The following is a 26,528-nucleotide window of genomic DNA, read 5'->3' as shown; positions in this document are numbered from 1 at the left end:
TTAATACTCATCCATTAGTGACACTTCAAAACATCAGACTAAAGTTCTGCCAAATGTCTTGTGAAGATGGATGATGTTCGTTAGTGTCATGGGAATGTGCATATGGCTGGTGTAATTTGCAGTCTGAAATAGCAGCAATGAGCACTGATAGGATCAACTTTTAATGAGAGCATAAGTGAAGCTTAAGGGTTGTCACTTAACTGTCTCTGTTGTTAATGACTTTTCAGATGATTAGACAGATTTTTCAGACAGGGGTCTACCTAAACTCCAACTCCCTCACTCATTTATTTCTGATTAATTGCAAATTGTCAAACATCTCACATGAAATCACAACAAGGTTATCTGATCATTGGTTGCTTGTGTTTGCACTTACTCTTACTGATCAAAGCATGGCAATACAATTGAATTCCGTCTTTTATTAAATTATTATGATGGATGTGTTTGTCACATCCAGGGAAGACAAAGGGACATGTGTTTTAGAGCAGAGGAAGCCCCTATCTGCTCGATGCCTCACTCTCTCTGGTTGCTAAGAGTATCCGGCAGAGAGCAGGCTGATTGGTTTAGTGCTGGATCACTGGCTATGGGATAAAGCTGAGAGCCAAGCATGCTTTTCATGACAAAACGTTCAAGGGAAAGCGGCCACGATCCAAGAGCAATCACACTTTAGGCTTCAAAGTGCTAGGGAAAAAGAGAGGCGAGAGCCGGTCCACATTTTTTCCACACCGGCCGAGTGCAACTCATGCGTGGAGGAAGACGAGATGATCTAAGGAGAGGAAGACAGGTGTGCAGGGGCAGGTAGAGGCACATCGGGGCCCCTCCCAGGGGCGAGTGAGAGACAAGGACTCACCCCCACCTTCCACCCTCCTGCACTGTCCACTTTCACATGAACTAGCAAATCAACATATTACACATTAAAACAACTCTTCAAACTCATCTTTATGGGTTTACAATCTGTGACTTTTCATAAAGCCATGATAGGGCTTAGTTACAAAATACCTCATGTGCAGCAGTAAAGATGATTGATATAAGGGAGTTCATGAAGCTTAACTCGGAGCATGGCACATTGAGAGGGTTTTAGTACAGACCACAGCACCAGCTGCTTCTGAGGGCATCAAACGCTAGTCTGATGTGATGATGAATCAAGGCAGAGGTTGTTAGCATGTCAGTGGCCCATCAGGCTAGTTAATGACAGCCCCCTCTTTCCACCTCCTCCTCCTCACTGGCTGTCACTCATCTCTGTTCTGCCTCACTGCCACCAAGCCAATGGGATGCTGGCGCCTCACCAAGAGCCCAGGCAGCTACGGCATTTGTTGCTGGATAACCACAAACACAACTTTCAACTCACTGTGTGCTATATAACACCTTAAGGTGCAATTAACACATCAACCAAAAAACAAACAGTGGGAGGAGAGCACAGACAAGTATAATTAGGGCAAGAATAATTGCAGTACATAGAAATGTATTGCTTTTTAACTCTAACAAAATTGGGAAAGTATAGAGATACAAATAAATACACACAATACAAACGTGAGGTGACATGTTTTCATACACATACAAAATAATACAAGGCTTTTTTGTGAACAAATTGTAGTACAATAGTTTGCAGTACATGCAATAAGAAACATACTTGGACAATTAGTCAACCAGTCCAAGAGACAAGCCTTTTTAATTCCAATTTGTATCCAATTGATTATGCACAGCAGCACGTATGATGGTGAAAACCATAACGGTGGCAGAATCACTTGCACATTTTAAGACATTTCCACCCCTAGCTTCCCATCAATTATGACATGTTAAAAGGATAGTGGGGAGCAGATCATTGGACATATGTGGACCTCATTGAAGGAGGCTGCTTTCATCAGGCCCATGTGTACAGTATGTAGAGTGGCTGTCAGCCCCAATGGACAAAAGCGTCCCCTGACCCACCAGTGTGGGCATGTTCCACCTTCACATAGGATTCTCCCATAACTAAACAACTGCTTCCACTCCATGTCCCACCATGTAATCCAACACCAGCAAAGTACATTTCAGTGTTGGCCAAAACAGCCTGCCCACATGCAGCCTTCAAAGAGCGCTTTGGTCTGTGTGATTGAACAATTACTGCCTTGGTTAATTTCCCATAAATGGGCGAGGAAGGAACACTTAGCTGGGTTACCTGCACGTTGTTTCGCCTACCCCTTTGACTCCATCGAGAGGGTTTCTGTGGCACTGGGAAAAACAACTCACACTTTCATGGCAAATTGGTTTCCATCACAGCGTTCATTGCATGCCTTTAATTTGTCTTCTACACCCCAGTGCAAAGACTGCATAACTATGACAGCCATTTCAAACATGATCAGGCTCGGAGAATGCATGGAATGAAATATGAAGGCACCAGGGTCTTGCTCCATTAACAGTTGCTTCGTTTCTCTTGTTTGAGGTAGTGAAATGTTGATGCACAAAAGCAATAATTAGTTTCTGGTGAAATTCCAAAGATTATGCTACACAATTTCAGCTGGTAAATGACTTCCCACATTTAAATTCTTAAACATGCAACTGACACCATTATGGTATGAACTCTCTGGGATTAGAAGCAACAGAAAAAAAGACATAATTTGGCACCCTGGTTTTATGTAATGTTATTCCTAATATATTTGAGAGACAGAAATCCATCATTTCAAAAATAATATTTATTTTATTCAATTTATGACAGTGGTTGATAGCCAGTATTCATTATTTCAAAAAGAATAGAAGCACTCAAAATAAGCACTACCATTGCAAAACCAGTATGAGTGAAAAAAATGTTTTTTTCTTTTTTTTTACAAGAATCACTATCACCATCTACTGAACACTTCGATATTACCTTTGAATCAAATAATCAGTTTGTCTAAATCCATAAATCCTGATAAATTGACCAAACTGATAAAAAAGCACAGGGCAGTTGTGTATGACTTGAGTCTTACTCCACAATACAAAAACATTATGGTGACACTGCCTCCCGTCAGAGGAGAAGGACTTGTACCTCCGGGTCATCACGTTGTTGCCTCCATGTGCAGGACCTTCATGGACTCAGAGATCATAGAGCTGGTGTCAATCTGCCCATAGATCCCCACCAAGAAGGCCTTGTGGAGTAAGATGTCTGCATGCTCTGAGGAGAAAAGCACAATGAAACAAAACCAAAAAAAATTGTTTGCTTTGAGCATGAATCCTTATACAGCTTGAAACACAGAACAGTTCACTTTCCAACTTGTGAGTTTAGACCCATAATAAGGACCAAGCACAGAAGCTGTGTAGTGCTGAGAAGATAGGACAATCATACCTTGACAGAGCAGCACGTATTCTGGCAGGTTCCTAAGCGCTGTCTGCACCACGTCAAAGTTCCCACTGCCCATACAGTACATGAAGGTGGGCAGGAAGTCTGCTGCCGTGCTGCAGCACCGGAAAAAAAACCCATCTTACTTAGGACACGTAACTTTAAAGAAACATTATTTTAAGATGAGGCAACACCTTACAGGTACCACTACAGAAACATTTGCAGCCAAACATTCCTAGACCTCATCAATAAATTCATATCCAGCCAGACAACTGGAGCTCTTTCTCTAGATTCCTACATAAATCAGCAGAGAAATCCTAGAGGTGTCAGCAGGCTAGTCTTACCATGGGTTGTTCTGGATGCAGCGCAGGGCCAGGCTGAAGGCCATGTTACGACACAACTCCTCAGTAGAACTCATCAGTCTCTGCAGGTCATTCTGAGGGCAGGGAAGGCAATGAAAACCTGTTTATTTATACTGTACATAGTGGTGCAAAGCAGAGTCTGTGTTGGGGGATTATTCGTTCATAATAAAGGTCTGTTATTAGAAGGTGAACTTACAGTGAAGTGCTGAATGATCTCAGGATTCCTCTTGGACTTGTCCTCCACCTCGGTCAGAACTTCCAGAACATCTGAAACACAGCGGGTAGTAACATGTTGGTAAAGTTCAGCAAAATCCCTGAAGTTACGTGTTAAACTGACATGAGAGTATGTAATACATGAATGACCTTCTATGGCTTCTCCCCTGGAGATCTTCTTCAGGTACTTGGTCATGTCAGCTGCAGTCAGTGGAACGGAGGCTGAGATACTGACCATGGGCAGGGAACCAGAGGACGACTCATCTGATAGGAGGAAACACAGAGACATGTCAAAAACACCACAGCTGTTGATACAAATCAACCTTCTCGCTAAAATGGGTATGTATCTGTCAAAATATGTAATTCATTGATTATATTTTCTTTCATTTGCCAAATTGTTGATGTGTTCTGATTCTCTTATGTTTTTTCATTCAAGGCAAAGTTTTCACAAGCGGATAAGCTTACCATCTCTGTCCTCAGCAGAGCTGTCAGAGGAGCCAGTCTTCACAGGCAGGGTGAGGCCAGCTAGCAGGGACTTGAGCAGCAGGTCAGGGTGCTCTGACGAGAGCCCCCTAGTGGGACAAACAGAGAAACAAAAGTCACTCCTTCGCTGCTCCACACAACATGAAATAACAACTAACATTTAAGCAATTGTGTTGCCAATCCTAAAGTCACAATAATAATTTTGAAAAACCCAGCTCAATAACTTACTGCAGGATATCGGAATGCTTCTGTAGATAGGGAATGGCTGCTGCTGCATCGTGGGTAATGTACTTCTGAATGAACTGCACAAATTTACTGAAGACGGCCAACGGATGCATACGAGGTCTCCTGAGGTTCTGCAAGGAATATGGACAACAAACATGATTAACTCCATGATCAATATGAGCTTTATTTTAATGCACAAAGCAGTTGACCTTGTGGAAATACTACTGTTCTATGAAAACACATTAGATCTAGTCAATATATCCAGCCAACCACAGCTGTAACAGTGACAACAATGTATTCGTTCCCCACCTATGAGAAGTCAAATACCTCTGAAACGCTAAAAAGAAAAACACAAGCAAATATCACCAAACCACCTGTAAAAGCCTCTGAGGCTGATCTTTGAGTGCGTTCTGTGTTCATCCCCTCACCTGCAGGATCTTCATGAAAGAGAGCAGGCAGTCCTGCAGCGCCCTCTGGTGTTCACTGTGGAACACTAACGGCTGCAGCAGCTCCAGGATGGCCAGCACGTTGCTGAAGAACGTCAGGTGGTTCTGGCTCCGGAACTCCTGGAAGTTGAGGTGGATGCGTCCGTGGAGAAGTGCTCCGATCATCGGCAAGTGTCTGGAAACCCAAGAAAGGTAAGCTGTGATCATTCTCCAGATGTTCCACCTCACTACAGCAAAGGTGAGAACCAATAAATCACCATCAGCTAATGTAGCCATGAAGCTACAATCTACCATAAGAGGTGCATGAATTCATATGTCCAACATGAAGTTTGTAATGAAGATGGTGTTCACCTGAGGAGGAGGACAGGGTGGGACACAGCCAGCTTCCTGCAGGCCAGGTTAGCGTCTGACATCCGGTTCTCAGCCGACTTGGTGTCTCCTGTATCGCCTAGCAACGTGACCAGACGGTGAACCAGGACGTCGCGCTGAGAGGGAAGGATCACACATCAGTCATTAAGACTTCTATAACGGCTTCTGTGTTAGTCAATGACTTTGAGAAACAGTAAGGAGACTGCCCGCTGAAGGTCTAGTCTACCTTGCATGTGGTGCCGTCGGCGGCCCCCTCGCCGCTCAGAGTGGCGTCAGGTAAGGTCACGTGCTGGATGACCTCTGGGAAGTGCAGGTAGAGCTGGAGCAGGAGGTTCTGGCACCGCTTACTCATCACACTAAGGAACACACAATGGAGTTAGTTAGCGAACATCAGACAACAGTTTCTACACAGCAGACAGTGACAATGGTCTCCTACTACAATCCTCGTCTGATGTGGGCCTAGTTAGTTGGCTCATACATGTCAGACCGTCTACGAATCAACAGGATTTATGTTCACTGGTCATCACTGCCAGTGTTTTCCATAAACAGCAACAACCTTGACCAAGAGTCAGATTCCACTCTGTCTCTTCAACAACCATCATGTAATTGGAGTAAACACCAGCTAATCTAGCGATGAGCTTTAAAAGAGGAGACTGTGAGGAGAATGCCTAGCACACAGGGAAATGTTTATCCCACACAAGGCCAAACAGTCTGCTTTGTAAGACGGGTTTTAAGCAATCTATGTTTTCAGTCACAACTATTTGTACAAGACAGCTTAGCTGTGCTTAAAAATATTGTAATTGGAAAGATAATTTTGCTGCTTGACCTTGGCCAGAGTTTCCCCATTAAAATTGGTTTAATAACCAGAGGCAGACTCATGAAAGAAGGTTTGGCTTCCACAAAGAGGAGTTGCACCCTGATCTCTGACAGACAGCTAAGTCTGAGCAGGAATCCACAACACAGGCAGCAAGTTTAGAGCTGCAGCCCTAATCCTCTTGGCTTTATTATAATACACTGAGCTTTTAAAGAGATCACAGAACACACGACTTCTGGTCATTTTAATTTCACACCAATAGACCTAATTATCGCCTTTCCCCTGGTCCACACAGCATTGTGTCTGACAGAACATTCAGTCTGTGAATTTCATCTGTTCCGTCCAGGGGTTATCTAGTGATATGGCTCCAAGTTTATCAGCTCGGTTTAAAGAGGCCAAAGACCAAGTTCAATACTGGGGCTAATTAGGGAGGGTGAAAAATATGTCTAACTAAATGAACTGTGGGCACTTTAGTGAACCTTATGGGACCAAAATGTTATGGAGTGTCATGTCTGCTGTTGCTGAAGGAACATATGGGGTATTGAGAGAGAGAGAGATCATCTCTGTCTAGAGTAGATCACATGGCAACAGATCACCCTGTAAATACTATAAAATTCACATTGGACAAGCCTGACTAAGCATGTCAGTCCGAGAGCCAACACCCCACCCATACCTGTCTCCCCATTTCTTTGTGCAGTTGATGAGGTATTCCGATACTTTCTTCACTCTCTCCAGGTCGCCATGGCAACAGCTTTGGAGCAGGGGCAGCCGTGACTGGATGAGGGAGCAGGAGGTGTGGTCCAGGGTGCTCTTGGCGTTGCCGGGGGCGTTGGCAGTGGGTGAGGAGTCACCGCGGCTGTTCAGCTCAGACTCTGACATGATGAGGTCCACCAGACTGATAAGCTCCTCCGGGTTCAACCGCAGGACAAACAAATCTGTCTGTTTCTGGAGAAAGAGCGAGAGAAAGAGAGAGGGAGAGAGGGTGAACAAGAGAAGTATTGGAAGCAGTCAGGCTGAGGAGCAACAATGTTCTCTGGTTTGTGTCATGTGACTGGATTAATTGAGGTCATTATTTGAGGGCTAGACTGGTGTACTATACTACCTGTGGAGTCTTCTGGTCCCGGCCTTGCCAGATACGAGGGATGTGACTGCAGGCCCACAGGAAGTCCAGAGCAGAAGATGGGTCCAGTCTGGAGAACAGCATATGCAACACCATTACAGAACATTACAATACAACTTTCACTATTTGGGCAACACTATCATCTCAGTGTGAATACTACTGCTGAAGGTAATGATTTGAGTTTGATATGCTGACTGACCGCTGGTCTTGCTGCTTGCTGAGAAGAGCACTGATGCACTGATGAAGAGTTTTCCAGTTGGACTGATGGGTCAGCAACGCCAGAAGGTATGGTCTGTAGGAGGGAGTTCCTTTACCCTGGAATAAACCACATGAAAGGTGGTGAAGTACACACACACACACACACACACACACACACACACACACACACACACACACACACACACACACACACACACACACTGATATTTGCTGAGATTACCTTGTTGAGAGCAAAAAGCAGCTTCCGCTGAAGGTCTGGACACACAGATGTGACCTCAGGGTCAAGAAGTCCCAGCCAATCAACAAGCAGCCCTGAGCTGGACCCGGTCTTTGTCACCTCGGAGCTGCTGCTGAAAGGGAAGTGAATAGATTGACAGGCTCAAGGTCGGGCTACATGAATGATGAATCTATAGAATCCCTCAGTCAAACAAAGTACTGATTATTAAACATACAATAGTAACATTTCTAGGGCATTACAAAACACATAAAGCCATAAACAGACAAACAAAATGTATGTTTGCTGTTTTCTATGAGATCAATGCCACACTTAACCAGATTTGTTTGTTGTTGTTTGAGTAAGTCAAAGGGACAAAATGATTTGAGCGTGATAGACTTGACATGCTTACTTGTTTACATCCACCTCTATTTTCACGGCTTGCTCTTCAGTCTCCTGGAGAAGCAGTGCCATCACCATGGCAACAGGGCCTGCGGTGGTAGAGCCGGTCCCCGTCTCTGTTCCAATAGTCATTAGCAAGGACAGCAGTTCCTCCAAATAGGGAGACTTCCCCTCCACTAGCCCCTGTAACACTGGGAACAACAAACAAACAGTACTGAGTGTTATGAGATTACATGTGATGTGATGGTTGCAACATTCCCGCAGCTACGGTGGAACATTCAGAAGTAAAAAAAAAAAAACCTGGCCATGACGCTGAGCTCAGGAAAAATCTTGTGATTCAAAGGAGAAAAATAAACATTGTGGGGGCAAGCCAATACCACACACCAGAACTATGAACTACCAACTACCATTATTGCATTTTTGCGTAACCTAGATCACCAGCTTGGCCGCAACCAGTTTAATGTCAAAACATCCTTCATCTGGGCTTGATGGAGACCTGAGCCCATATTGGACATAAACAAGCTGGAAGCCGCTGGTCTGGTTTGGTTTCAGAGAAGAGCTTATAAAAACTCATAAGGAACAGGTCAACAAAGGAAAAACAGAGACACACAGGAGGCAATGAAAAAAACTGATGTGGGGAAATTGCGTAACATCAGCCACCACATCCAGACTGGGGCAGAAATAGTGAGGATAGTTGATGTTCTAGCCTGAGAGAGAGTTGTGAAAGTGTCATTTCAGCCTGAAAAGAGACATATTTTCCCACAATAGAGTGAACGAAGCACTAAAGTACCATACCTTTGCCTATCAGTTCTGGCTCTGCGTTACATCTCTCCCCTGCCTTCAGTGTGGCGATTATGGCTCTCACGGCCACCTCAGAGTCCCTCCGATAAACCAGGGCCTCAGCCAGGTGGAGGAAGCCTGTACGAACTGCAGAGGAAAGGCACACTTAGTTATCATCACATCGTTAAGGTTGAGATACCGTAGATTACTCTAACTGTGACTAGGCCCAAGTGTGAAATGACACCCCATTCCCTATATAGTGCAATACTTCTGACCGGCATCAAAAGAAGAGCAATACATACTGTATATGGGCAATAGGGTATCATTTAGGATGCAGCCAAGAACATAAGGAGCACCCACCATCAGTGAGCCGGTGCTTCTGGGAATACTGTCCAGCGAAGGACTTGAGCAGGGCACGTAGCGGCCCCGCGTCCACGGCCGAGTTCTCCAACCATGTCATCATCTCCATGACAGCCTTGAAGAAGAGAGAGGAGAAGGCCACGTCCTGCGACACCAGACGCTGAGTAGAAGAGATGAAGACCAAGAGAAGGTGAGAAATACATGTTAAATCAACTCAATAGAGTCACATCTGTTTGGTGTAATGGCAAACATCCATATATTCAGTGATGACTGATGAAAAACAAACAGACACACACATACAGTGGTGGAAAAGTACTCAATGTTCATACTTCAGCAAAAGTAAAGATACCTTCATAGAAAATGACTCTTGTAAAAGTGAATGTCACCCAGTAAAACATTGAGTAAATGTCTAAAAGTATTTGGTTTTAAATATATTTAAGTATCAAAAGTAAATGGAGTTTCTAAAATATATTTAAGAATCAAAAGTAAAAGTATAAACCATTTCAAATTCCTTATATTAAGCAAACCAGTTTAATTTTTTTATTGACGGTTAGCCAGGGGCAAACTCCAACATAATTTACAAACGAAGCATTTGTGTGTAGTGAGTCCGCCAGATCAGAGGCAGTAGGGATGACCAGGGATGTTCTCTTGATAAGTGTGTGAATTTGACAATTTTCCTGTCAAAATGTAACGAATACTTTTGGGTGTCAGGGAAAATGTATGGAGTAAAAAGTACATAATTTTCTTTAGGAATGTAGTGAAGTAAAAGTAAAAGTTGGCAAAAATATAAATAGTAAAGTAAAGATACCCCAAAAAACTACTTAAGTAGTACTTGAAAGTATTTTTACTTAAGTACTTTACACCACTGCATATATATATACACACAGTTGAAGTCGGAAGTTTACATACACTTTTTTTTTCAACCAATCCACACATTTCTTATTAACAAACTATAGTTTTGGCAAGTCGGTTAGGACATAATAATAATAATAATAATAAGCCATTTAGCAGACGCTTTTATCCAAAGCGACTTACAGTCATGCGTGCATACATTTTTGCGTATGGGTGGTCCCGGGGATCGAACCCACTACCTTGGCGTTACAAGCGCTGTGCTCTACCAGCTGAGCTACAGAGGACCACGACATCTACTTTGTGCATGACACAAGTCATTTTTCCAACAATTGTTTACAGACAGATTATTTCATTGTATCACAATTCCAGTGGGTCAGAAGTTTGCATACACTAAGTTGACTGTGCCTTTAAACAGCTTGGACAATTCCAGAAAATGTCATCATGGCTTTAGAAGCTTCTGATAGGCTAATTGACATAATTTGAGTCAATTGGAGGTGTACCTTCAAACTCCGTGCTGCTTTGCTTGACATCAGCCAAGACCTCAGAAAAAAAATTGTAGACCTCCACAAGTCTGGTTCATCCTTGGGAGCAATTTCCAAACGCCTGAAGGTACCACGTTCATTTGTACAAACAATAGTACGCAAGTATAAACACCATGGGACCACGCAGCCGTCATACCGCTCAGGAAGGAGACGCGTTATGTCTCCTAGAGATTAAAGTAATTTGGTGCGAAAAGTGCAAATCAATCCCAGAACAACAGCAAAGGACCTTGTGAAGATCCTGGAGGAAACAGGTACAAAAGTATCTATATCCACAGTAAAATAAGTCCTATATAGACATAACCTGAAAGGCCGCTCAGCAAGGAAGAAGCCACTGCTCCAAAACTGCCAAAAAAAAGCATGACTACGGTTTGCAACTGCACATTGGGACAAAGATCGTACTTTTTGGAGAAATGTCCTCTGGTCTGATGAAACAAAAATAGAACTGTTTGGCCATAATGACCATCGTTATGTTTGGAGGAAAAAGGGGGAAACCGAAGCCGAAGAACACCATCCCAACCGTGAAGCATGGGGGTGGCAGCATCATGCTGTGGGGGTGCTTTGCTGCAGGAGGGACTGGTGCACTTCACAAAATAGATGGCATCATGAGGAAGGGAAATTATGTGGATATATTGAAGCAACATCTTAAGACATCAGTCAGGAAGTTAAAGCTTGGTCGCAAATGGGTCTTCCAAATGGACAATGCATACTTCCAAAGTTGTGGCAAAATGGCTTAAGGACAACAAAGTCAAGGTATTGGAGTGGCCATCACAAAGCCCTGACCTCAATCCAATAGAAAATGTGTGGGCAGAACTGGAAAAGCGTGTGCGAGCAAGCAGGCCTACAAACCTGACTCAGTTACACCAGCTCTTGTCAGGAGGAATGGGCCAAAATTCACCCAACTTATTGTGGGAAGCTTGTGGAAGGCTACCCGAAACGTTTGACCCAAGTTAAACTATTTAAAGCAATGCTACCAAATACTAATTGAGTGTATGCAAACTTCTTACCCACTGGGAATATGATGAAAGAAATAAAAGCTGAAAGAAATCATTCTCTCTACTATTATTCTGACATTTCACATTCTTAAAATAAAGTGGTGATCCTAACTGACCTAAAACAGGGAATATTTACTAAGATTAAATGTCAGGAATTGTGAAAAACTGAGTTTAAATGTATTTGGCTAAGGTGTATGTAAACTTCAGACTTCAACTGTATATATATAGGCGACAGACAGAGAGCGAGACAGAGAGCGACAGCGAGAGAGAGCGACAAAGAGAGAGCGAGAGATGCAGCACTGTTGCACTGTTTAGAAGGACAGCAGAGTACATCAATCATACCTGGTAGAGGTGCAGCTGGCGCAGTATGGGGCAGGACAGGGCGTGGCTGCGGTTCATGGCCATGACGAGGGCCCCAACGTGGGCAGAGCTGAGCAGGGCAGCCAGGGCCTGTAGGAGACGCACTGCCACCCCACCCTGCTGGGGGTGCCCCCCCTGTCTGGCACGCACCAGCTCTTGGGCCAGAGCCTGCTGCAGGGCCAGGGAGAGGGGCCGGGGAGGGGTGCTGGGCCTGCGGTGGTCCACCTTCAGAGGGAACATCTGTGAAGACAAAGCCAGAAGTATTAGACCCTCAGTCAGCACTCTGAGAACAGGTGGTAGATCGGACTACATTAATAACCACAAACAACTCTGTCAGCTAGGATAATCAATCATTTCACTGTAGGCTACTTGTGCAGGTATGATTAAAAAGCCTTGATGTCTGTTTTATCAGACAAACTACAAGAAAATGGTTGGTGAAATCAGAGATAATAAAATGATTGGCTCCATAAACTTGACTTCAGACAGGTATTAATGTGTCATCAATCTCCAGGCAGATATACATTCCTACCTGAAGCAACATGCCGGTGAGGTCATCCTCAGGCCCAATCACTGGGATCTGATTGGCTCTCATCTTCAAGGAGCAACTAGGAGTTTCCACAGTAACTTTGGCCCTGTTCACCTCAGTACTATCTGTAAGGTTAAACATCATAGTCTTCAGTTATTGACAGGTATGGACCCAAAATACCAAAACGGTGTTTTTACTGGGCTGTTCCAAAACTTTTATAAGAAAGGTACCACAGAGAGGCATTAGAAAACATAAATAGCATATTAATATGTAATCACGGAGTAGTAAGAGACTGACTGACCTCTGCGAGGAGGGAGAGAGGAGCTGAGCAACCCGTGGAAAGTGTGCCCCCCTGTGGCACCTCGCTCATGCTGCACCTCCACCAGATGAGCCATGTAGTCTGTAGCACAGGACATACAGAAACATCAGGAATAGAGAATATACCGACAACACTAAATAGTCAGACTTAGACACAGAATCATCAGGAATAAATTATATGAGCACTAGCTAAATAACTGAGGCAAACATTATCCACGTGGAATAGATATAGTGTAGTAGGATAGTTAGTGGTCAAGCGCTCTCACTCTTGTCCATGATGTTCTGTTCCAGTGTCTGTGAGTCGTGGGACACGGCCTGGTCCAGGTACTGCAGCAGTTTACTCATACTGGACACGGGGATGCCAAACGACTGGACAAACAGCAGCAGCTGCTGGGGCTCCAGATCCTGCAGCGCTGCAGAGGACAGACATAGTATCAGAAATACCATCATTATTTACGGTAGTATTTTACACCATATACTTCTAACTGCATGTATTTAATGTGTTTGGACTTGTACCTGCATCCACCAATCGTGCGACCTCTGACCGGATCATCCTCAGCTTCAACCAATCAGGAAGCAGCAGGGCCTCCTCGGATGTGTCCACCAAGAAGGCGGTGGGGAGGGGTTTCTTGTCGGGGAACCAGATGTCCAGGAGGTTGAAGAAGTCACTCTCCTCTGAGAACAAAGACACATTAATCATTCTATATACTGAAACTGATAATGAGGTACAGTAGATAGGCCATGCTTGTAACAACAACTGTGGTATTCAGAGATACATACCTTTGGGTGGCCCCAGTGTCAGCAGAATGACCATGGCATGGACCACCAGAATATGCATGGTGGCTGTCTCCCCTGTGGTCCAACGCAGAAACACCTGGTCCTGAGATTCTGACTATAGAAAGGGTCAAAGGAGTAATGTAATTTCAGTGACAACTGTATTGACAGCAAGCACCTCTAGTTGAAATGATTGATAAGGGTCTACCAATATGAAACCATCTTCCAGTTAGATGCAGAAAATGTAAGGTTAGCCCCACCCCCTCCCAGTAATGATCCAATCCTCACCCAGCTGTAGAGGTCCTCTCCCTCCTTGGTCTTCCTCATCCTCCTGATGTAGCTGGAGAAGATGGAGATGAGGGCTGAGAGCACAGCGTCTGACTCGGGCCGGCAGGAGTGCTTGGAGAACAGGCTGTTCATGATGGTGGAGCGCTCGACAATCAGATGGGCCACATCCTACAGGATCACAAATCAAACCCATCTCAGTATCTAACTATGAAGGCAATACAGGGTGTTGTTCAGTGGGGGAGAAAACATTTTGAAACTACCTGAACTTGTTCAATAAGAACACAGACTTTAGTTCTTCTTGCAAAATGTTTTGCTACGGGGTGCTCTACTGAACACACAACCCAGGTAAATAATAGGAGGTATGACTGAGGATAAGAGGTGTCATGGCTACCAGAGCGAGGTCGTTGTGAGATGCCTGCTCCTCCACTGGTGAATGCTGGGACAGGTAGATGAGGTAGGCGCTGATGGTCTGTGGGTCTGTCTCCATGTGGATGGCCTGGGGAAGAACAGAAACACATCACACATTCTTACCACATCCCTTCAGCAAGAAAACTCACTTTGTGTCAACTACAACTTGAAAATGAGGCCAAATACGGTTCACATTGGTATGAATGGTCTAGACCAGATCCCCACTGACTTGCTGCAGAGCGGTGGAGGTCATGCCCCGGACGCTGTCGAACAGGGGCAGCTTGGGGAGGTCCTGCAGGAGCCACTGGTACCCTGGCAGCAGCTCAGCATCTCTTGAGTCCTCCTCCATGGGCTGGTCCCTCTCCTCTCCATCCTTCAGACCCCCCTCAGTCAGCACCAGAGACAGACCCTGAACAACAGCAGAACAACCAAAGTAGGTGAATACATCTCCTCAGTAAATCAATGAAACACTCATATTAGTGTGTGTCCTGTCTCTTATAATGTACCTTCATAGCCAGGACTCTTGATGCCACTTGAGAAGAGCTGAGGCGGCGCAGGAAGTAGTCCAACACCTCACATGTGGTCTGTTCGTCAGCTTTAGGACCCAACAGCAGATCCTGCAGCCGTCCAAGGAGCTGCCTCTGCTTCTGTTGTCTCTGGTGTAGTGAGAGAGAACAGAAAAATGACATTTGTTGGTTTGTGTGGATGAAATAATGAAATAAAACATGACAAGTTTATCCTTTGAGATGCTGGAGTCAGTGATTTCTCTGACCACAAAAGCTATTCAAAACAAACAGAAATATGGTAGCTGTTAAGAAACGGCAGCATACTTGTCTTTTCTTGGCTCTCTGCTCTTTGCTCTCTCCTTCCTCGTCATCCTCGATGGGCAAGTTGTCATCTGCAGCATCGTGAAGCAGGAATTCACACAGGCACTGCACGGGCAGCACGTCCAAGGACCCCTCACTTGACTGCACCAGGTCAGCCAGCCAGGGCATTGACTGAGAGGAGGCCTGGGGAAAACATCGAACACAGTTGTTAAGAGTTCCTTCCAGAGAGAATACTTTCTATTGGAGAAGGAAGAGCGGTGAGAGAGGATGTGCTCTCGTTTACCTGTCTCTGGATGATGTTGAGCAGGAAGTCAGGGTTGCGAGAGCGGCAGAGTAGGTGACCCAGGCGAAGGGACTGGTTAAGGCTCTTCACCTGCTCCTGGACTGCGGGAGGGGGTTTGCGAGGGGGACCCCTAGAAGTAGGATTACCACATGACTGAAAATGAGTCAGTTTCCCAGACCCAGATTAAGCCTAGTCATGGACTAAAAAGCCCATTCAATGGAGATTTGAGCATGCTTTTTTTGGTCTAGGACTACACTTAATCTGGGTCTGGGAACTGTCCCTAAAAGTGGTCTACAAGGTGCAGGTATGAAGCAGGAGTCTTACTGTGGGTCCAGACTGGTGAGCTGGGACAGCAGCAGGCTGTTGCTCTCTGTAATGGTCTGCTTGGTGGAGGCAGCTGCCAGGTGGCTCTCGAAGGCCAGGATCTCTTGCTTCTCTCTCTGGGACACCTGCAGCTCCCTGTTGATCATCTCGGTCTTGGTCTCCTCATCAGCCACCGTGCATGGAGGGTAGGAGTAGTTACTGCCAAGCAGGGAAAAGTGGGTGAAGAAAGATAAGGTTCGTTGAGTAGCTAGTCTGGTATGTGTTGGGTTTAAACTGATAAATGTTTCATATTTGTTACTTACTTTGTCATGACCATCTCCATGAGCATTTTCAGTGTGGGATAGCCATCCCAGGCAGCCAAGCCTGAAGAAAAATAAATGATTATAACAAAAGGGAAAACCTGTGGCTAATATTCTAATATATACATTGATGATTTGTAGGGAAACCTGGTTGAGACCCATACCTATTTTCTGTGGATTGAAAGCCGCCACCACAAGTAGCAGGAGCCACGCCTTCCAGTAGAGTGTGGCTATCGCCAGGTTCGGAGGAGTATACCTTGAAAAACATCCAACGTGTTATTTACAGAAATATAATTTGTTTTAAGAAAACGACATGAACATCGACTGCCAGCTGACTGGCAAGTTCATTAATCATACTAAAAAAAGAGAGCAACGTACCCTGCAGGCAGCTGAATGTTCTCTGGGTGGTGGTAGGTGCACAGGTTCAGCACTGCATCAATCAGTTGGATCCTCTCCACTCTCAACACATCCAGATCTACAAAAGCAAAACCGGCAAACAAGCTCAATATCCCTCTTTAGGTAATGCCAAATAAACAAAGTTCCCTCAACGTCATCTCTTTTCATGAAAATGTTGATGAAGTAAACTCCACTTACCCATTGCTGTTGCAGATGTTGTACCATCGGACTGGACTCCGGCTGCCCTCTTCACCAGGTGGTCCGCCAGCTCCATAGCGTCGGCCGGGCCCAGGGGCAGGTCTCGGGACAGTCCGATGACCAGGATACGCATCAGAGTGTCCTCCAGCAGAGGCACTTCAGAGCACAGCCGCAGGAAGAAGCTGGCGGAGGCAAAATATTTAAGTGATGTCAACGGAGCAGGGACAGAGACATGAATAAAACAAATCTAAAACAAAGGTTCGGAAGAGATGCTCACTTTCTGTCGCTCTCAGGAGGCCAGTTATCCCACTTGTAGTAGGTCTCTGGTTGCTCCGTGAAAAGCACCTTGTGAAGACTGGGGAAAAGAAACACAAGTATATTTTGGGTAGAATAATTATCTTAAGTAACTATTGTAGGATGTTTATTAGCTCCTCCTATGTTTATCTTTTTTTAACAATCAAAGTGGCATGAAAACTCCCAAACACATACCAGTGTATATAGTCCTTGGATGGCACTTTGGCAATAGTGGGAACAACAGTGTGAAGCCACCACACAGCATCCCTCTGAATGGCAGCTATATTATTCTGAAAGGATCTCAGACCATCCAGATCTGAAACAGACAAAAAGGATGTTCAAAATGTCCACATTGACGACAAGCAAAGAAGTAACTACAAGAACTTACTCTTCTTCTCTCCTTTGTCCCATGCAACGCCAGCCTCCTTGACCTGAGCTGTGATGCCCAGCATCATGGAGCACGTGAGCAGGTCTGTCACCTGGATCACAAAGCGTTCCTGTGGAAAATAGACAGAGAGCATGAGCTCAGATCCACAGAACGCATATAAGTTATTCATATGTGAAGAGGCATAGAAGGGTATGTAACTAGGTAGGGGGAGAGTTATTTCATGGTACAGGAGACTGAGACAGGGTGGGAGTAATATAGCGTTTATGAGCTCACTTTGAACTCCATGTCGACGTAGGTGGCCTCCTTCCTTTCCTGCATCAGACCCAGGCAGAAGGACTGGAAGTTGATCTCGTGCTTGGTCTGTTTGATGATCTCTCTCAGCAAGGCTCGTGAGGCACGCAGGTAATCATCCTTATTGGTTAGCAGGTCTTGGAACACCATGGCCAGGAACTAAAGAGAGGATCAGAAGAGAGTGAACAGCTTTAAGACGAGCGGTTTCCAAACATCATCTCCTTCTTGTGTTTCAGTTACTAAATAATAAAGTTAAAATATGATCACTCCAAGAATAAAAACGTGTACTTCAATCCAAAGCCAATAAAGCTCATCCTGGTCCATTTCTGAACTCGGGCTTGACATAAAATGTTTTACTTGTCCGAAAGCTGAAGTCACTTGTCCCCAATTATTCCCATTTAAAAGCTGCAACTTTAGGACATTAAACACTTTATTAGAATAGTTTGGAAAATAGTCTTCATAACTTTAATTGGTCTTAATGCTTTATGATATTTCAATTAGTTGGTTCGCAACAGCAAGGTGGGTCTTTTTTTCCCGACCTCGCATGCATGCATCATTTCTGTCTTATAATTCTTTGCTCAACTGTAAGGTTTGTTCAAATTTCTCATTCGATTTTTATATCTTGCTATTGTTTATCTCTCATTATTACCTTAGGCATCCCATGCCTTGAGGTTATTCAAAAAAAACTTCAAACTTTGAGATAGCCTAGAACTCCATTAGATTAATTCATTGTTTGATCATGAAATAGCACGGCAGGAGAAATCTAGCATGCATTAAACTGAGAGTGGCTTAATAGGCCAAGTCATATTAATATCAAATGAAAGATAAAATAGAGAATGTGGGCTTCTATAACAATAAGACACCGGAGTATCCTCTAAATAAATAGACTTTGGCTATTGGCCCAGATCATCCGATATTCGAGAGAGAGAAAAAACAACATTCTGACCGGATATTTTGCGCTGCTTTAGTGATACTCTTACGCCTCGATCACAGGCATTGCATTTTGGTACACCAGAAATACATTAATTTCCAATGGAACGCTGCGTTTGCCCTGCAGCATTGCGTTGTAGAGGCAGTTGCAGTGCGTTCTGTGTGGTGCATACGTTGGATTTATCGAACGTATGCGTGAAACTGTATGTGTAGACGGCTTAACAGAAATGGTAGCAGAAGGTGAATGTTGAACTTTTGTTGCACACATATACAGATGCTGCGTACCATTTTGCGCAATGACACTGCAGGTGTGATCGAGGTGTTAGCTCTGTCTACATTGTTCTCTTGCTTTGTGTAAATATAACATATTTATTGAAATAGGCTATAGCAAATAGGAATATAGGCAATTTACTCAGAATGTCAATCGTTTGATATTGTGATTTTTTTTACTTGTCCATTTGGACAACTGAACTCTATATTCTGGTTGTCTGACATTTTTTTTTTTACTTGCCCCGGACAAGTGGACAAGCCTTAATGTCGAGCCCTGTGAACCACATATATTTACTTTCCCCTCAGTAACTACTAGTAACACATTTTACATTTTCCGCAGGTGTGTTGTCACGTCAGCATGGAATACTCCCTCACCTTAGGGGCCTGCTCTGGGCTGTGCTGGAGCAGTGTGTGAAGGACTTGCATGTTGTTGGGGTTCCTGGCATTGGACAGCTCGTTGAAGATCACCAGCTTCACCATAGTTCCCAGGTTGTCTCTGTGTGCATTCAGTAGCTCCCTGGTAATCAAAGGCCAGACAGCACAGTTAAGTGTATGAATAAAGCGTTCTGCATGAAAGCATTTGAAATATAAATGGTCCCCTATAGATGTTCAAACTAACAACATTGAACACATCAACTATGTTGATATGCAACAACTTTCCAGGGTTAGGGTTGAGGTTAGGGTTGAACCAGGATGTGGACATGAAGCTAAGGTTAGGGTAAGGGTTCTGGTTGAGGCACCTGGGTACTTAGTTGAACAAGTTAGTTGAACATCTATAAACCATGTGTAGGGGACTATCCAAACTAAATAATGATATCGCCATAAGAGAGGACCTGCAGACCTGACACAGAGCATGTAGTGATTGAGGATGACTTTAGGTTTCAGGCGGATCTTGATGAGGTTGGAGATCACCTCCATGTCGTCCGCTCCATGGGAGTTGCAGTTCATACAGAGAGACATGAGAAGGTCCTGAGCTGGACGGGTCAGCTGCAGAGTCAAAAGTCTTCATTATACATAATTTCATTCAAACAGCTGCATTTACATGTTAGATTTGAGGGTGATGTACAACTCTATTGAGCTGGAAGGTGATGGCTCTTATGCCCACTTTAGACCACTATTGCCAATTAAATGATGATTCCTGTTAACTAGTGAAGGTGATGTGTGTAGCTGATTGTTACTCCTCCTGTCACCTTTGGGTTCTGCAGCCACATCTCCAGCCTCTGCACAGCCATAAGCCGCACCTCCTTGTAGCCACAGGTGGCAGTGAGCAGACGCAGCAGGTTACGGGATACATTGTCCATGGGCTGCCTGCGGTTCAACTGGTCCTTCAGGACATCTAGAACATAGTCCTCCACACTCTCAGACAGCTCCTCGTACCTGAGATGAAGAGTGAATGAACGCAAACTGTTCAATGAACTGATCAGTCTAAGTAGAAGTAGACAGACAATCAATATATTACTGCTATGTGTAGTAGCCTATGCCTAAACTAGGTACTACCGTACCTTGGCATAACTTGTCCATCATCTTCAGGGCTAAGTTTCTCCTCAGCAATCAGCAATTCAGTCTGGCTGTCATCCTCATCTGGGGTGGAGGGGTGAGGACTGCTCCCTGGAAAGTTTACATTGTAGTCATTAAGCAGACGCTCTTACCCAGAGCGACTTAGAGGCGCAATTATGGTTAAGTGCCTTGCTCAAGGGCACAGACTGACTTTTCACCTAGTCTGCTTGTGGATTCGAACCAGTGACCTTTCGGTTACTGGCCCAACGCTCTCAACCACTAGGTTACCTGCCGCCCTATGTTAAATTACATAGTAATAATTAAGAGTCAAATCCAATGTCACAGGATTCACACCTGAACAAACCGGTAGGTGCATACATACAGTACTATACCTGCACTGATATCCCCACCGGAGCGGCCAGTGTCAGTCTGCAACTGCAGCAGCATACTCTTTGGGGGCATTTTGGTACTGAAGGCAGTCTGGATGTTGTCCACAAAATTCTTACAATGGGAACTGTCCACCCAAATTCGCTCCCCCAAAGAGTCCTCAATGTACACCTGAAAAGAACAAGAACATGTTAAAGGGGGCACAACAGTGGTAACAATGTAGCTAGAATACAAACAGAAATCCAACAGGAATGATGAGTGGTTCTCACTTTGACAAAGATCTCTGGCCAGTTCTCATCCTCCTCATAGGCTGCCATCAGCAGGTTGCAGGCTAGCACAGACACCAGACTGTTGCCCTTGGCTTTGAAGTTGATGGAGGCATCCCGGCGAAGAAGACTGCACAAGGCCTGTCCACACACAGATAGAGAAAGTCATGAACCAATCTGTATAACAATTGTATGGAACTGATTGTAAAATGTTGGGTTTCAAATCTCACCTCAATAATGCCTTCAGTGGCAAAGACATTGGGCTTAATCTTGGCCAGGAACATGAGGCTGAGGTACAGTGTTATGTCAGGTTTGGCCCGGTTCATCTTCAGCTGTTTGACAGCTCCACAGAGCACCCCTTCAATGCGATCATCATTTCCATCCTGCTCTGCATTCTCAATCTCATCCAGGAGCACTGCTGGGGGGACTGTAAGAAAACCATTGTGTTAGTAATATGCACAGCCACAGCGCATCACAGAATCAGGATTCACAATCCTGGGATTTAACCACTACCTATTCCTCTGGAAAACATATTTGAATTGATACTGTTTCCTACCTTCTATGGGCACCACTGAGGGCTCCTTGATCGAAGGCGATATAGCCCTTTTGTCCACTGCTGCCACATCAGCCAGTCGTCCCAGGGCGCTGACAGGAGGGGTAGAGGAGAGCTTGGGGCGCTTCACGAGGCCGGACAGGCCAGAGGAGGAAGGAAGTGACGAGGAAGTCTCTCGTTTGCGGTCAGTGGGTAAGGTGGACGCTGGCTTAAGGAGAACTGCAGGTGCTTTGGACTCTCCGCCACTCTTTGACCCCAATGCTATGAAATCTCCTGGAGGAGGGTGACCTATTGGCAACATTTGGAAGAGAAACACTTATAATATTATTGTATGTTTGACAAAGGTTTGATGAAGTGGGTACACATAGCTAGATACTGTACATACCTGAGGGTTTTGCAGCACTAGGACGCCTGATCGCTGTAGGCTTGGGACGATTCATCATGTATGCTCACTGCCAGATCATGTACTGTGTGAGATCAGAGATTTCAACATGAGACACACAGGTAGGTAGCTAGCATAGCTACCTGGAAACTGGTCGGTAAATAATTTTCTCATTTCAACATCGAGGCTGCCTATTTGTAAAGCATATTCACATCACGATAACGAATTTATTCCCGAAAAGTGCCTAAAACCTTTGGCATTTGTCAAACTGAAAGGGCTAAGTAGTAGCTACTAGCTAGCTATCTAATGTTATTGCGATCCATTATAGACAGCGGCTAGCTAGTTACGGTTACCGGTATGTGAGTTAGCTAGTAGCTAGCTACAAGCAATTACATCGGCAAAAAGCTAGTTAGATGAACAACCTTACGTGTTAGTTCGTTTCCAATATGCATGGGTACTTATGACTGACTATTGCAATTGCAAACTATTGAATATAAAAAAGAAATAGAGTCGTCTTCACGTCCATGTTGTTTTCCCGAACGGAAGTTCCGCCCCTGAAAGAGTGAGCGTTGAAGAACATCAAAAATGTGCTCATGCTGTGCAGACCTCAAACCAAATGAAGATAAGGCCACTAGGCTATTCAGGATAGAAACATCTGCATTTAGTTATTAATCAAAATTAATGTAGATATTTTTCATTAAAATCATGTATGAGTAATGTTCCCATTGTAATTGTAGACGGGGCCCCGTGTAGCTCAGTTGGTAGACCACGGCGCTTGCAACGCCAGGGTTGTGGGTTCGTTTCCCACGGGGGGGGCAGTATGAAAAAAAAAAAAAAATGTATGCACTCACTAACTGTAAGTCGCTCTGGATAAGAGCGTATACTAAAATGTAAATGTATCTATCCTATAATGTAATTTCCCAGGTTTCACAAGTAGGCCAAGTGTAATAATGTCTGGCAATGGGTGTTACTATTTGCTTAAAAGTTTTGGAAAAGGAATAAGGTTTCCAAGAATCCTCACAATGATGTCAAGCATGGAAACAGACATTACTGCTCATGACAGACAAAATAAAACAGAAAGGCACACCATAAAGCACACATTGACAAAAAACATGTGTTTGTAATCTTGCCTTGTTAGTGAAAATGCTTTAGTTCTTGTATCTGGTTACCGTTGAAAAACGGCATGGCAATTGTGCTCTCCTTTCATGATACACATTCCATTTTTCTGATGACATAGCCAATTATAGTGCATAACATAGTGGTCCTATTCCCAAACCAAAAGAGGAGCCATTTATCTTACTTTCGACAATGCTACAGTATTCTCCATTCTTTTACATCAGACATGTTTGACACTTTCTCTAATAGCAACCAACTAGCCTACATCTTATTCAGAGACAATATTGCTGAATACCAGTCTTTCATAGCAGACTACTAAGACAAACAAACTGCTTCACCACGTTTCCATAGCCCTGTAACCTGACAACGTGTTACATAAAGTATTTTTCATATGAAACATATTTTGGAGAAGTCAGAGGAATGCTTAATAGTCTTCCAAATATAAATCCTGTGTCACATGGTAAGTCCACAAAACTGCAAAAACAATTTGTGAGTATTCTGTTTCTTCAGAAACCACTCATGGGCAACTATGAGTCAATGTTTTTAAAGAGAAATCCACCCAAAACAGAATCTACCATTTTGTACGCACCTCAGGAAGCTCAAGTCAATGTTGTAGACATAATACAGTGACAATTGCAAGCTGTAACCTTTTAATTTGTTTTACTTAGTACCCAGGGTTGGGTAGGTTACTTTCTAAATGTAATCCGTTAGTTACTAGTTACCTGTCCAAAATTGTAATCAGTAATTTAACTTTTGGATTACCCAAACTCAGTAACCTAATCTGATTACTTTCAGTTACGTTTGGATTACTTTCTCTTTAAGAGGCATTAGAAGACGACAAAATGATCCATCTAGCGCATTTGGTGTGTAATCATAGTGGTCTCTGACTTGTGGTCACAGTCGTTCAGGTGGAACAAACTGAAACTTGCAGCTTTTTTCAATGCTAAATTGAATGTCATTGAGAAAACAGAAAGGTGTCATAATATATATTTTTTTCGCAAACATCATTTCTGAATTTAAAAGAAATCCAAGAAGTAATCATCTAGTTTTTCAGAAATATCTGTCATCTAAATACTATATTTTTGCTGGTAATGTAACTGATTATTATTTTATTTTTTTTGTAATCAGATTACATGTAACTGATTATATGTAAACAGTTACTCCCCAACCCTGCTAATAACTAGACTGAATAAGTTAGTGAAGTCGTGGTCCTCTGTAGCTCAGCTGGTAGAGCACGGCGCTTGTAACGCCAAGGTAGTGGGTTCGATCCCCGCGACCACCCATACACAAAAAAAATGTATGCACGCATGACTGTAAGTCGCTTTGGATAAAAGCGTCTGCTAAATGGCATATTTATATGTTCATCGTCAGTCTGTTGGGGTACTGGAGGTTCATGTTCCAACCCTCTGTAAACAGTAGGGGGGCTCTTTGTTTCAGATAATGTTATCTGAGCTCAGCATCATAGATCGTGGGCATAAAAGCTAACACCTCCTCTGATCTTTATTGTTTCATCTCCCAGTACACTACTGTATAATATTGATATAGTCAAAACAAAGACATGAACAGACAAGTCCTGCCTCATGTAAAGGCTTCGACACTGCTGGAGTGGAACATCTGGGGGACACATTTGTCTAATAAATCGCCACATGAGCAATCCAACTCTACGCTGAATTCTAATTAATTGCAGATAGCCCAACTATACACCAAGCCAAACAATCCCATACCTCAGTGCACATTCAATTATATTCGATTTTTAATTACGTGAATGCTCAGGGGGGATTACAGACGCATATAAACTATTGCGAACATAACCGGATGTTAATTCTGTTGACAAGATGTGCTCTAATAAAGAAGGTTTAGGCATTGCTTTAGAATGAGAACCACCCATAACACAAACTTGAGTAATTACTCATCTCATAAGCCGCATTTGCTTTCAACTTTAAATGTACTCTGCATGAGAGATCCCAGCACATAAATGTCCAACTTAGTCCATATGCCTCTCATGAGGAAAACTCTCATGTGTTGAGTCACCATGGCAATGGTGAACCACAGAAATACAACCATACACCAACCTGCCTGGCTCTATGCCCAGCTACAGTGGGTGAACTCCATGGGAGTTAGTCAGTTCCTTGGGCAGGAAATCAGTGGGAATTTTCCCTCTTTTTATTTACAGTGTAATGGAGTGGTCCTCACTAAAGACATCCTGATTTGAACCAATGTATTAATGCATACTGTAAGGAGCAAGTTGATTATTATATGAATATCATTCAATAATTTACAACCCTTCCATATACATTTGACCTTTTCCATTCTCAAACCCCTGCAGCGCAGTCTATGGTTGCGTTTAAACAGGCAGCCCAATTCTGATCTTTTGCCACTAACTGGTCTTTTGAACAATCAGATCAGATCCTTTGCCAATAATTGGGCAAAAGAGCAGAACTGGAATGCCTGTGCAAATGCAGCCAATGCGTGTTCATTGTTTCAATGCTTCTATTGGTGCATCTAAATTGATGTGGCAACCTGAAGCAGGTGAATACTGTTGAAGCCAATTAGTCCTTAGCCTTAAAGCTACTCAGCACTGCTCGTCAATTCTGTGGTCAGTTTGAGGATGTTCAATGAGGTGAGCCCCTGAGTTAGGCTGCAAATGTGTATCAAGTACTTACACATTTTAAACATGCAGTATTAAAAATAGTAAATTATTTTTGGCAGAATATTGTCATGTTTTTTTTTCTGAAGTATTTCCCCTAAGAGAATGTCAGTCAGGCTTCTCAGACTATATGTCAGGGTTCTTCAATTCTGGTCCTGGAGGGCGGAAACACCTCTGTTTTTCATCCTCTCCTTCTAATAAGGGGCTAATTCAGACCTGGGACACCAGGTGAGTGCAATTAACTACCAGGTAGAAATAAAAAACAGAAGTGTTTCGGCCCTCCAGGACCAGAATTGAAGAACCCTGCTATAGGTTGTCTTGCATGAGTATGGTCTTGTGGCCAGTAATGTAAGTGGTTAGTGAGAAGGTGGGATAAGTAAGCTTATAGTTGGGCTCAGAGCCTTTAAACATGATGTAGCCTATAATAAATCCAAAACTCAAAAGAAATGTTGGAAGGACAGGACATTGTAAGGACAGATGGCGCTGTTCCTTCTATTAACCAGTAACTTTTGGGTCAGCTGCATAGACATTAAAAGGTCAGATGACCTCAATTATAATATTGTAATGTAAAATGATGTAACGGGATGGGGATTCTCTAATAGTCATTTATTTTGTCATTAGAAGAACGAACATTGTGCAATCAGTTGCGCATGGAATTATTGAATCGGCCTTTAAAAAGCTAAAACGTGCTGACATTGTTTGAAGTATTAACAGACTATTTATAGTTGGATAACCATCATTAGTTAATGATTTAATCTACACATTATCTCGCTAATTTTCCCAAAAGTATTCGCCAGCTGCGTCTACCGTCTATTTCTAGC

The 26,528-nt window shown here is 43.7% G+C and overlaps 1 protein-coding gene across 1 annotated transcript; it reads right to left on the bottom strand.

The window, feature by feature from the left end:
* Positions 1-2,651: 2,651 nt before the first annotated feature.
* On the bottom strand, positions 2,652-22,471 carry LOC311104566 (integrator complex subunit 1-like). The gene is made up of 48 exons (XM_084146441.1): positions 22,367-22,471; positions 21,948-22,029; positions 21,566-21,850; positions 21,240-21,436; positions 21,013-21,150; positions 20,749-20,914; positions 20,362-20,467; positions 20,050-20,236; positions 19,701-19,846; positions 19,235-19,376; positions 17,642-17,818; positions 17,369-17,477; positions 17,176-17,296; positions 16,964-17,041; positions 16,687-16,868; positions 16,471-16,567; positions 16,257-16,348; positions 16,096-16,156; positions 15,794-15,991; positions 15,470-15,599; positions 15,190-15,369; positions 14,866-15,015; positions 14,589-14,768; positions 14,343-14,447; positions 13,952-14,119; positions 13,670-13,781; positions 13,406-13,564; positions 13,156-13,302; positions 12,873-12,971; positions 12,575-12,696; positions 12,028-12,285; positions 9,300-9,459; positions 8,955-9,086; positions 8,170-8,350; positions 7,764-7,893; positions 7,524-7,639; positions 7,307-7,394; positions 6,878-7,149; positions 5,617-5,746; positions 5,373-5,506; positions 5,004-5,196; positions 4,579-4,706; positions 4,333-4,439; positions 4,018-4,131; positions 3,851-3,921; positions 3,637-3,728; positions 3,299-3,408; positions 2,652-3,127 (listed from the first exon to the last, which is right to left on the bottom strand). Exons 2-48 carry the CDS (start codon positions 22,003-22,005, stop codon positions 3,012-3,014), a joined length of 6,624 nt encoding a protein of 2,207 aa, XP_084002567.1. The 5' UTR covers positions 22,006-22,029; positions 22,367-22,471; the 3' UTR covers positions 2,652-3,011.
* Positions 22,472-26,528: the final 4,057 nt, after the last annotated feature.

Source organism: Coregonus lavaretus (assembly GCF_964263955.1).
Source record: "Coregonus lavaretus genome assembly, chromosome: 2".
In the NCBI taxonomy this organism is placed as follows: domain Eukaryota; kingdom Metazoa; phylum Chordata; class Actinopteri; order Salmoniformes; family Salmonidae; genus Coregonus; species Coregonus lavaretus.
The sequence above is the reverse complement of the archived record's forward strand: the minus strand, read 5'-3'. Positions and strand labels throughout refer to the sequence as shown.

What these genes read in the sequence shown, in the direction of transcription:
- LOC311104566 (XM_084146441.1), bottom strand. Translation starts at nt 22,005, where the DNA reads ATGATGAATCGTCCCAAGCCTACAGCGATCAGGCGTCCTAGTGCTGCA. An exon ending in AAGCATTCCGATATCCTGCA is followed by an intron (nt 4,440 to 4,578) that starts GTAAGTTATTGA and finishes TTGTCCCACTAG; the next exon opens with GGGGCTCTCGTCAGAGCACC. An exon ending in TGCATCCAGAACAACCCATG is followed by an intron (nt 3,409 to 3,636) that starts GTAAGACTAGCC and finishes CCGGTGCTGCAG; the next exon opens with CACGGCAGCAGACTTCCTGC.